The sequence below is a fragment of the Cebus imitator genome, unplaced genomic scaffold, assembly GCF_001604975.1.
Source record: "Cebus imitator isolate Cc_AM_T3 unplaced genomic scaffold, Cebus_imitator-1.0 Scaffold309, whole genome shotgun sequence".
Lineage (NCBI taxonomy): Eukaryota > Metazoa > Chordata > Mammalia > Primates > Cebidae > Cebus > Cebus imitator.
This window is the reverse complement of record NW_016107624.1, coordinates 684,176-695,239: the sequence shown is the minus strand read 5'-3', so window position 1 is coordinate 695,239 and position 11,064 is coordinate 684,176. Positions and strand designations below refer to the sequence as shown.

Below are 11,064 nucleotides of genomic sequence, written 5' to 3'. Positions count from 1 at the left end.
AAAAAAAAAAAAAAAAAAACTTTAAAAAATGAGGTCAAGTGTGATGGCTTGCACCTATAATCCCAGCACTTTGGGAGGCTGAGGTGAGAGGGTTGCTTGAGCTCAGGAGTTTGAGGCTGCAGTGAGCTGTAATTCTACCACTTCACTCTAGCCTGGGTGATAAGCAAGACCTCATATTTTAAAAATAAAAAAAAAAATCAACTTTAAAAGAAGTGTAGCATACATGCAGGCATACCCACACATTATATGTGAACAGTTCAATGAATTATCAAAAAAGGAGCCTACCCTACAACCATCACCAAAGCTAAGACGTGGAACATTATCAGTACCCCAGAAGTTTGCTTTGTAGCTCATTCCAAGCACTACCCACCTTTCCTCCCCAAAGGTAACCGTCATCTTAGACTAATTTAAAGTCCCTTCCTAGCTTGTGCTTCTGTCACTCTCTCTATAACAGTGTTAAGGAGAGAAATTTTTTTTCCCCCTAAAGGCAGAGTCTTAAAAATATGTGAAACAGAGAGGGAGAACTTGGGGATGTTGGTAGGATTTTGGAGAACATTTAGATAATTAAATAGGTGATATAAACATACTGGGAATTGCTTTATTGTGTAGGCTCATACCTGTTCTCAAAGTTAAGTTAGACTGCACAGAAAAGTTTACTGGATGAACCAAACCAAAAAATCAGGAATTTTCTCTATTGGCGGTGAGGTTTAATTGACAGATCGTAGTTACTGGAGTCACACAGCAGGATAGGAATCCCAGCTCTTCCCCTACTGGTGTGATCTTTGATCTTGTATATATTGGAGGCGGTACTTTTGCAGTGTTACTTTAAGAATTGAGATATTGTATACAAATTATCTAACTTGGTGGTAGTTTACATAGAGGTAGGTTTGCAGTAAATATACTTTTTCTTAATTCTTTTTTCCTCCATCTTTTTATTGTGACAGATTTCAAGCATATGAAAAAGTTGCAAAATTGTACAGTGAACAATCATGTGTTATTCATCTGGATTCACCAATTAATGTTTTCTATATTTGTTTTATCTCTTTTTTTCCTGTCTCCACTCATTTGAGTTAATTGTAGATGTCTTGACACAGTACTTCAGCATGTATCTCTTTCTTAGGATATTTTCCTGTAAAATCATAATATTATTACCTAATATAAAGTTGTTATTCCAGTTTCCCCAGGTATCATCATGTAACAGTTTTTGCAAGAAATTCAAGAATCTATGGTACTTAGTAGTCATGCCTCTTCAACTTCCATTTATTTAGAAGAACATTTTTGCCTTAGGATTGTCGTTAAGATTTTTGAAGAATTCAGTCCTGTTGTTTTGCAGAACGTTCTTAAAATTAGATTTATCCAGTAGACTCCTCTTGATGAGATACATGTTAGAGGTTATAGACAGAAGCACTTTAGATGGAATTGTTGGCTCTCATTGATTTATTTCAGGAGGAACATGATGTTAGTTTATCCCTTCAGTGGTGATAAAAGATAAATTTTTTTGGTTAAGATTGTGTTTGCAAGGTTTCTAAATTTTAAAAGTACCTTTTCCTTTTGTAATTAACAAGCCATTTTTGGGGCGACATGCCTGAGACGTCTGAATATTATGTTCTGTAATGATCTTTCATCTAATGCTTTTAGTGTTGCCGATTCTTACCTGAATCAATCATTACCGTAGAGGTTGTACAATAGTGATTTTCTGTTCATCTTATTCTTCTACATTTATTAACTGGATTTCTTTTGAAAGGAAGAGATTCTCCTTTTCCTTTTCTTATTATTATCAGTGTGGAGTTTTGAATTCTTTCTTTATTCAGTCATTCTTCATTCCTGTCATCATTCATTTTAATGCTCAAATTGTACTAACCTTGGCTAGTGGGAACCACTTAATTCTTCTGGGTTAGTGCAATGGTAGCAAAAATAAGCTTTCTCTAGTATTTGACATTTGAATCCATTTTGTAGCTTCTTAATCTGCAAGGATTAATGTATGCTCTATCTGTTGGACCCTCTGTCTTTTGTTTGCTTTTGATGACCCTTCTGTGATATTTTTCAGCAAATCACTGAATTGAAGAAAGAAAACTTTAACCTAAAGCTTCGCATCTATTTCCTTGAGGAAAGAATGCAGCAGGAATTTCAAGGTCCCACTGAACACATCTACAAAACTGTGAGTGGCCCACTTCTCATTGCTGTCCCTTGTGTCTTTTTTTATTGTCATTTCAAGCTGAAATTTGATTAATATTTGTTCTCAGAGTTAGCATGAATAGATAGAGATGCTTTCATTTAATCTGAATTGATTATGGGGAGCATAAACATACTAGGATGACTTTAATATTAAGCAAAGGGTTACATGATTATTTTTAAGAAAGTCTTTCATTCTCTCTTAAAAATCAGAATTTGGATTCACTACTTTTTACCTCAATTAAGTTTTTATAATTATGTGTTATTTAGCAGTGGAATGGTGGAATGGTTTTGAAGTTGAATTCTACTGTTAGCTAACTTGTGTAACTTAGGCAAGTCACTTTAGCTCTTGGGGCTTGCTTCTAGAATTAAGTGATAATTCTTTTGTCATAGGGTTATTTGTGTGGATTAAAATGAGAAGACAGATGAAAAGCTCCAGCACACAGTCAGTGTTTGACAATTATTGTCTTCTTGAGGCTTTCTTTGGCAGCCCAAAGTTAGGATTGTCAGTTTTTCTGTGATAGGACTCTTCTGTATTCTTGTGTGCTTGCCTGTAACTGTCAGAAGAAAAGCCTATCCCCATTTGAAGTCTTGACCTGGAGGTCTTTGTCTGAATACAAACCATGGTTCTGAAAGTTGAAAAAAGAACTTGGCTTTCTTGAAAAGACATGAGTACAAACAATATTTCAGTGCCTGTTTCTTGGCTTTTTCTAGTAGATTAGCCGTTGGCCTGGGAATTATTCTGACTTTTCTTCTCTGAAGTTTGCAGCAGTGGAAACTTTTGAAGGAGGAAAAAGAACTCTCCTTGAGTTTCAGCAGATGAACTTAAATTGACTTGTCTTGAATAGGGATTGTGTTGTACTTCTGAGCCTTTTCAAGAATTGAAAAGCTTCTTTATCCCTTATGAGAGTTTTTTCCTTCACTCTGGGGGTGGAAAGACAAGGAAGATGTCCCCTTTTCTGGAAGGGAGTGGTGATGCAATTACACTTTTAAAGGAAAACCAATAGTCTAAAGCAGTTTATATGTGAGTATGGTGGTCATGCATCTAAGGACTTCTTGGGTGATAGGAATATAAAACGTGTCAGTTGCCAACTCTATCAGGCACTGTCTTGGGCATCTGTACATTTGCCTCCTATTGTAGTTCTCACAGTAGCTCTATGCATTGGAGTTTATCTTCATCTTACAGGCGAGGAAACTGAGGTTTCTGGAAGTTGAGTAACCCATTTAATGTCTTATAACTACTATGTGAGGTGGATTTTGAGCCCAGGTATTCCAGCCTCATTGTACTGTACCGCTTCAGCCGTCTGACTGGACCTGATTTCATTGCCCCTTTCTTTAGTGTAAATTTTTGGATAGGTGCACATGGTTTAGAATTCAAAAAGCCTAAGAGATATACACGGAAAAGACTCTCCCACCCTTGTGTCCTGGTTTTCTAGATCTAATAACTATTGATTCCTTACACAGAGGAATTTTATGTATATATAGTGCAAGCAAGTTTGTATTTGTGTGTGTTTGTGTATAAACTCTCTTTTTACATAAATGCAAGCATGTCCTGTTCTGTACCTTACATTTTTCACTTAATGGTATCTTTTTTTTCTGAGACAGAGTCTCTGTCTGTTGCCCAGGATGAAGTGCAGTGGTACAGTCTTGGCTCACTACAACCTCTACCTCCCGGGTTCAAGTGATTGTTGTGCCTCAGCCTCCTGATTAGCTGGGATTACGTGTGCACACCAGCACACCTGGCTAATTTTTGTATTTTTGGTAGAGATGGGGTTTTGCCATGTTCTGCAGGCTGGTCTCAAACTCCTGGCCTCAGGTGATCCATCTGCCTTGGCCTCCCAAAGTGTTCACATTACAGGCATGAGTCACTTTGCCCAGCCTTACTTAATGATATCTTGGGTATCTTTCTTTCATAGCAGTTTAAGAATGAATTTCTTTATTCTTTTTGATTTTGAGACAGGATCTCACTCTGTCACCTGGCTGGAGTGTAGTGGCCTGATCATAGCTCACTGCAACCTTGAACTCCTGCGCTCAAGGGATCCTCCCACCGCAGTCTCCTGAATAGTTGGAACTACAAGCATGCACCACCACACCTGGCAGTTTTTAATTTTTATTTTTTGTTGAGATGGGGTCTTGCTATATTGCCCAAGGTTGGTCTTGAACTTCTGGCCTCAAGCCATCCTCCTGCCTTGGCTTCCCAAAGTGTTGGAACTTAACAGATGTGAGCCACCACACTAAGCTGCCTTTTTTTTGTAGTTTCATAATATTCCATTTTATGCTTTGAAGGTGCCCTTACTTTTGGTTTGGAAATTACAGTTATGTGTATAGGTTTATAACTTGAGATCCATTGGGCTTGAGAAAAATAGCCTAATGGACATATTAGTATTCATTATTTTAAATTTATTAAATTGGAGTGCTTGTTGGGTCATCAAAAAGTGAAGCACTTAGAGTATATTATATCAGTTCATAAATAGAAGCTCTCCACCCTTCTAAGAGCTGGAAAAGGAATCCTCTGTTTGAAGGATGTTTCTGCGTTTTTCACAGAATTACAGTTGAAGGCATTATATACTATTACCCAGTGTCCTTTATGCAAAGATCACTTTCTTCAAGAGAAAGTTCTGCCTCATAGATGACTTCTTTAGTTCTTGTTGTTTGACAGTGAAGAAGATAACCTATTTTGAGCCCTGTCTCCCAGGCATTTCTCATTTGCTAGCTCATTTAGTCCTTAAAGCCTCCATGTCATGGGAGCTTTTATGCTTTGTTTTTGACACTTGAGGGATTGGAAAGAAGCATTGCTTTCTCACCCTGTGGGTTTATGCGTCTAAGGACAGTTACAGTATTGTGCTTCCAGTTTTGTATTCTACGTTAGCATGTCTTGTTCACTTCAGTGTCTTCTGTGGTAGGTCCTTCACAGGTGCTTGGTAAGTTTCTGTGACATAAAGGAGTGAATAAGTGAGTAGCCACTGACTCTGGTCTTCTCCTGGTAGAGAGTAGAGACAGGTAGAGAGTAGAGACAGAATTTGAACCCATGTCCTTTTGGTCACACACCCATGACCTTTCTGTCATGGCTGTACTTCTTAACCTGAAGTACTTGTTTCTCTAGGGCTGCTTGACAGAAAGAAGGGAGGTATGTCCTTTGAGATGGTAAATTTTACTGGAAATGATTTTTTTCTTTTTGAGATGAAGTCTTGCTCTGTCGTCCAGGCTGGAGTGCAGTGGCATGATCTTGGCTCACTGCAACCTCTGCTTCTCGGGTTCAAGCGATTCTTCTGCCTCAGCCTCCCAAGTGTCTGGGACTACAGGCATGTGTCACCACACCTGGCTAATTTTTGTAATTTTGGTTTAGATGAGGTTTTGCCATGTTGGCCAGGCTGGTCTGAACTCCTGACCTCAAGGATCCGCCCACCTTGGCCTCCCAAAGTGCTGGGATTATAGGTGTGAACCACCACACGGCCTGGAAATATTTTTGTTTGAATAATACACATGCGGTTGGGCGAGGTGGCTCACACCTATAATCCCATCATTTTGTGTGGCTGAGGTGGGCAGATCACTTGAGGACAGGAATTGAAGACCAGCCTGGCCAACATGGCGAAACCCTGTCTCAACCAAAAATACAAAAAATTAGCCGGGCTTGGTGGCAGACGCCTGTAATCCCAGCTACTCAGAGGCTGAGGCAGGAGGATCACTTGAACCAGGGAGGTGGAGGTTGCAGTGAGCTAAGATCATGCCACCGCACTCTAGCCTGGGTGACAAGAGTGAGACCTTATCTTGGGGAAAAAAAAACAAAAAACAACTCACGTATTATGGAGTAGAATGTAAAATTGGGATGGATTATTAAAATAAAAGAGGCTGCAAGCCCAGTGCTTTGGGAGGCTGAGGCAGGAGGATCGTTTGAAGTCAGAAGTTCAAGACCAGCCTGAGCAATATAGCAAGACCTCATCCGTTAAAAAAAAAAAAAAGACAGCCATGGCAGTTTATGCCTGTAGTCCCAGCTACTCGGGAGGTTGAGGTAGGATTATCCCTTGAGCCCAGAAGTTTGAGACCTGCAGTGAGCTATGATGGCACCACTGCACTCCAGCCTGGGCAGCAGCAGAGTGAGACTCCGCCTGTAAATAAAAAAACAAAAAAACAAAAGGGAGATTTCCAAGATATCTTAGATTTATAGCAATTCTCCACAAACTATGCATCCAAACCTCCATCTACTACATGAGTTCATCTAATATCCTGTCTGGGATTCATTTGTGGATAAGTTTGAGAAGCCTGCCACTGTTCCACTGTCTTATATTGCATTCCATTTGCCAAGCAGTCTGTCTTGGATTCTCACGTGAGTTGTAAGCCCAAGGCTGTGTGCGACTCCTTTTGTTCCAGTCAGTTAAGAGGAAGACATTTGGTTGGAGCACATTGTGGTGTTCCTTACAGACAACTTGCCCCATGCGGTCATAGCTTTTTTGTAAGTGAGAAGCCTGAAATCTTGTATTGAAATGACACGTGCCATGTTGTGGCCTCCTGTTTTCCATCCACATGTTTTATTTTTTTTAAAGCTGTAACACATCCGCACTGCCACAGCTCCCACATGCATGATTGTGAACAACCACGAGTAATTGCTTTGGAATGGGAAAAACACACTGCAGAATTGCTTGTAAATTTGCTTGGCGGAGGGCATACAATTTTTAAATCAGCCTTACTTGTATGACATTTATGCCTTGATATTTGAGTGCTCTGGCTGTTAGAAGCATTTACATAATTGTTCCAAGTCTCCCGAAATCCAGGTCTTTCTTTTGAGACCACCAGTGTTGAATAATTCCCTTTTTCCTGTGCCCTGAGGCTAATGAGGGTTTTTGAATCATCTAACATCTGCCTATTACAGGCCTCCTGTAGTCAGTCCTGCTGGAAGCAGCTTCCCTGTTGTTGACATTCATAGGGCCTGTATTTTACATTGTTTCTTTTCTTTCTTAATCTTGTCTTGAAGAACATTGAGCTCAAGGTGGAAGTGGAAAGTCTGAAGCGAGAACTCCAGGAGAGAGAGCGGCTGCTCATCAAAGCCTCGTGAGTACCATCATCCCGCCAAAAGCCTGTAGGTCGCCCACACTGGGTTGGTCAGTGAAATAGAGCCGTACACTTTTCTAAGACAGTTGATTTCCAACTGGACTCTGAGGTCTCCATGGAGGCTTTTGTTTTTACATATTTACTTTTCAACAAGCTTTTAAGGTAGACCATGCTTATAGAAAAATGAACAGATCTTAAGTGTACAGCGTGAATATTCACAAGGAAACACACCTATGGAGCCACCATCCAGATCAGGAAACAGAACATACCAGCCCCTCAAAAGCCCTCTTTGTGTTCTCAGAACTCAGCTTTCTCCCCTAACGATAACTACCATTCTGACCACTGTTAGTGCTGCCTGTTTTTAGACTTTATATAAAAGGAGTTGTATGGTAGGTTCTCTTTTGTGTCTGGCTTCTTTCTTCAGCAATATATTTGTGAGCTTGATCTATGTTGTTAACTATATCAGTATATAGTTATATATCAGTATATAGTATATATCAAGTTCATTCTTGTTGTTGTAAAAGCCTGGGGGGATTTGAAGGGGTCCTGGTGAGTGAGTCAGAGAGACAGAGGCTGGGGCTTCAGCCAGAATAACAGACTTTTGTTTTTCCTTTGAGATCTGTTAAATATACTAGGGACCCTTGTAATATTTTACTTGAAAGCGGTTCTACTGCTTAAAAAACATTTGAAAACTAGTATTTTCATTTATTCAATTTTCAGTTGAGCAAATACAGCCTATGAATCAATTGATTATTCACTCATTCATAAACATTTATTACATAATTACTTGTGAAATACACAAGTATTTCGAATCTTGCATCTGCCTGAAAATCTGAAAAGAGACAGCCCTTCACCTCTCTACTCCAAGAGCTCATCAGAGACTGGTGAGCTGTCCATCACACCTGTGAAAAATAACATGCCAGGGAGGTACAGTGTTGGGAGGGTGTTTGTGGGTAAAGTGGAGGCACCAAAGGGTGCTCAGTTTTGTTCTGTGGCCGTGGAATAAGACTTCCTAGGGCTGTCTCACTGAGGATCTAGCCAAAAGCTTATGTGGAAATGCTTCATTTGTCCTGGCAATAGAGCTCCTGCTGGGTGTGGTAGGCCAGGACCATGGAGTCCTTGGCTTAGGGCATGGCTGCACTGCTCTGGGCCAGGCCGGTATAATTCCCTTCATTGCCACAGGGCCGACCAGCTGGAAGTTGGCCTGCTGTTGGCTTTGAGCAGACTAGAGGATACCAGGCCCAGACTTCTTCTCCGGGTTAACCTGAACTGGCACACACGGTACTTTCTGAATCAGTGAAGTAATAAATATCACTAGATTAACAAGTTGTTGTTGTTGTTTGAAGTACATCATTTTCTGGGCAGAGAGGGAAATCTACTTTATCAAGCCTGAAGATCAGTAATGGAATTTGGTTTCTTTCATACTCAGTGCCCTGTCTGCTGCAGGTCTTGGCTTGGACTTGTTTTTAGTTAAGCTCATACACGTGGAAACCGCAGCTCATAAAGGCTCGTATACACTCCTCAATACCAACACACAGGATTGAGTATTTTAGAGGCTTTATGCACCTGTTTATAGGTATATATTTCCCAAACTACTCAGCCTGGTGTGGTCTGACTAGCTTTACTGATTTATTCAGAAAATCTTTATTAAGTGGCTCTTGTGTGCTGCAGTGGACTAGGTTCCTGGGTGTACAGTGGTGATGCAAACAGATGCATGAGACTCACATTCTAGTGGGAGTGATGATGATTAAATACTTGTTGTAATAAGTATATAAACACAATTTGGGGAAAGAGCTATGAGGAAAAATAAAGGGAGCTATGAGAATTTACAGGTAAGGGAGTAAATATATATTACTATTGTTTTTTGAGACAGAGTTTCACTCTGCTAGGCTAGAGTGCAGTGGTGTGATCTTGGCTCACTGCAACCTCTGCTTCCTGGGTCCAGGTGATTCTCTTGCCTCGGCCTCCCGAGGAGCTGGGATTACAGGCATGTGCCACCATGCTTAGCTAACTTTTGTATTTTTAGTAGAGATGGGGTTTTGCCATGTTGGCCAAGGTTGATCTCGAACCCCTGGCCTCAAGTGCTCTGCTCACCTTGGCCTCCCAAAGTACTGGGATTACAGGCGTGAGCCTCTGTGCCCGGCTGGGTAGGGGAGAAAATATATAGATGTGGCTGTATAGCAGGGAAGGTGTCCCTGAAGAGGTGGCATTTGAGATGAGATCTGAAGGATATGTAGGAAGTAACCAGGTGGATGGGTAGAGAAAATGTTCAAGGAGAAGAGAAAGCATAGGTCTGAGGGAATAGGAGAAGTCTAGAACACTAGAGATTTTGGTCTTTATCCTAAGATCTCATGGAAAGCAGCTGTGGGTTTCAAGCGAGAGGCACAATCAGAGTTCTGTTTTTGCAAAGGTCATTCTGGAAGCTGGGTGGGAAGTGGATCGTGGAGGGAGCCCGAGTGGAAGCTGGGAGACCAATCAGGAAGCTAGTCCAGTGGTTGAGGTGAGAGGTGAGTAACAGAGCAGCTGTTGAATTAGACATTTGGGAAGCAGAATCAACAGGCCTTGATGATGGATGGGAAGGGAGATGTCTGGGGTTAATGTCATGAGCTCTGTTTAAGAATGTTTACAATGACCTAACTGCTCCAACTTCCTCTCCACCAACTGTATCCCAAATGCAATTCATGGATGCTAAAACGTTCTTGCTTTTGCTGCTCTAACTCTGCCCCAGCAGACCTCCTCCCCTCTCATCTCCTCCCAGCCCAAATGCTTTCCATTGCTCAGCCTTTTGTAAAGCCTCAGATCTTGAACCACCCATGGCTTCCTCTAGCTCGCATCAGTCTCTTGATGGACTTCACTGGTACAGAATGAAAATACTCTATGTGTAACACTTTTAGTTTATAAAACACTTTCACATCCATTTACATTACATAATTGTTCTGGGAGCTAGAAGAGTCTTGAGGAATACCCTCCTTTCATACAGGAGAGACTATAGGCCAGGAAAAGGGAGGAGCCATGACTCCCATCCAGGAAGGTCGCATCTGGTATTAGAACCCAAGTCTGTGACTTCAAGTTCAACGCTAGGTTCTATGTTCTTTTTTAAATTTTTGTATGCATACATAGTATATGCATAATATCTATGTATCTGTTCAGTGGCAATATCTACCATGAAACCGCCAAGTGTGCTTTTTTCTCTCTCTCTTTTTTTTTTTTTTTTGAGATGGAGTCTTGCTCTATTGCCCAGGCTGGAGTGCAATGGTACAGTCTTGGCTCTTTGCAAACTCGGCCTCCTGGGTTCAAGTGATTCTCCTGCTTCAGCCTCCTGAGTAGCTGGGATTACAGGCATGTGCCACAATGCCTGACTAATTTTTGTATTTTTAGTAGAGACAGGGTTTTGCCATGTTGACCAGGCTGGTCTCTAACTCCTGACCTCATGATCTACCTGCCTCGGCCTCCCAAAGTGCTGGGATTGCACCCATGACCCACAGCGCCCGGCCATGCCTTTCTCTTTAACCCTAGTTTCCTAGCTCCCAGCAGTATGTCTCTGGTGGATACTTGCTGATGGAAAATATCTATGTTAATATAATACAGCTAGTGCTCGACTTAACGACCACGATTGGTTCCGACAGACTGGTTGTAACATGATTTGGTCGTAAGTTGAGTAGGCTATATGTACAGTACTGTGAAATGATGTTATAAAAATCTTTAAGTCATATTTTATCATAATTTTCTTTCATTATTGTTATATATCATAATTTTCTTTGTTCTTTTTATGCCATTTGTATCATCTCTACACCATTTTGTTTCTTATTTTTACATTCGTCAGGTTTAAGTAAAACACTGCATTAC

General features: G+C 40.8%; 1 protein-coding gene across 3 annotated transcripts in view; it reads left to right on the top strand.

Moving 5' to 3' along the window:
- CDK5RAP2 (CDK5 regulatory subunit associated protein 2) overlaps positions 1-11,064 on the top strand; it is a 199,379-nt gene that overhangs the window by 31,373 nt on the left and 156,942 nt on the right. For all 3 annotated transcript variants that reach the window (XM_017503288.2, XM_017503290.2, XM_017503287.2), the window contains exons 4-5: positions 2,048-2,158; positions 7,142-7,218. In XM_017503288.2, the coding sequence (XP_017358777.1) occupies positions 2,048-2,158; positions 7,142-7,218 (188 nt within the window). The remainder of the gene's footprint in view (positions 1-2,047; positions 2,159-7,141; positions 7,219-11,064) is intronic.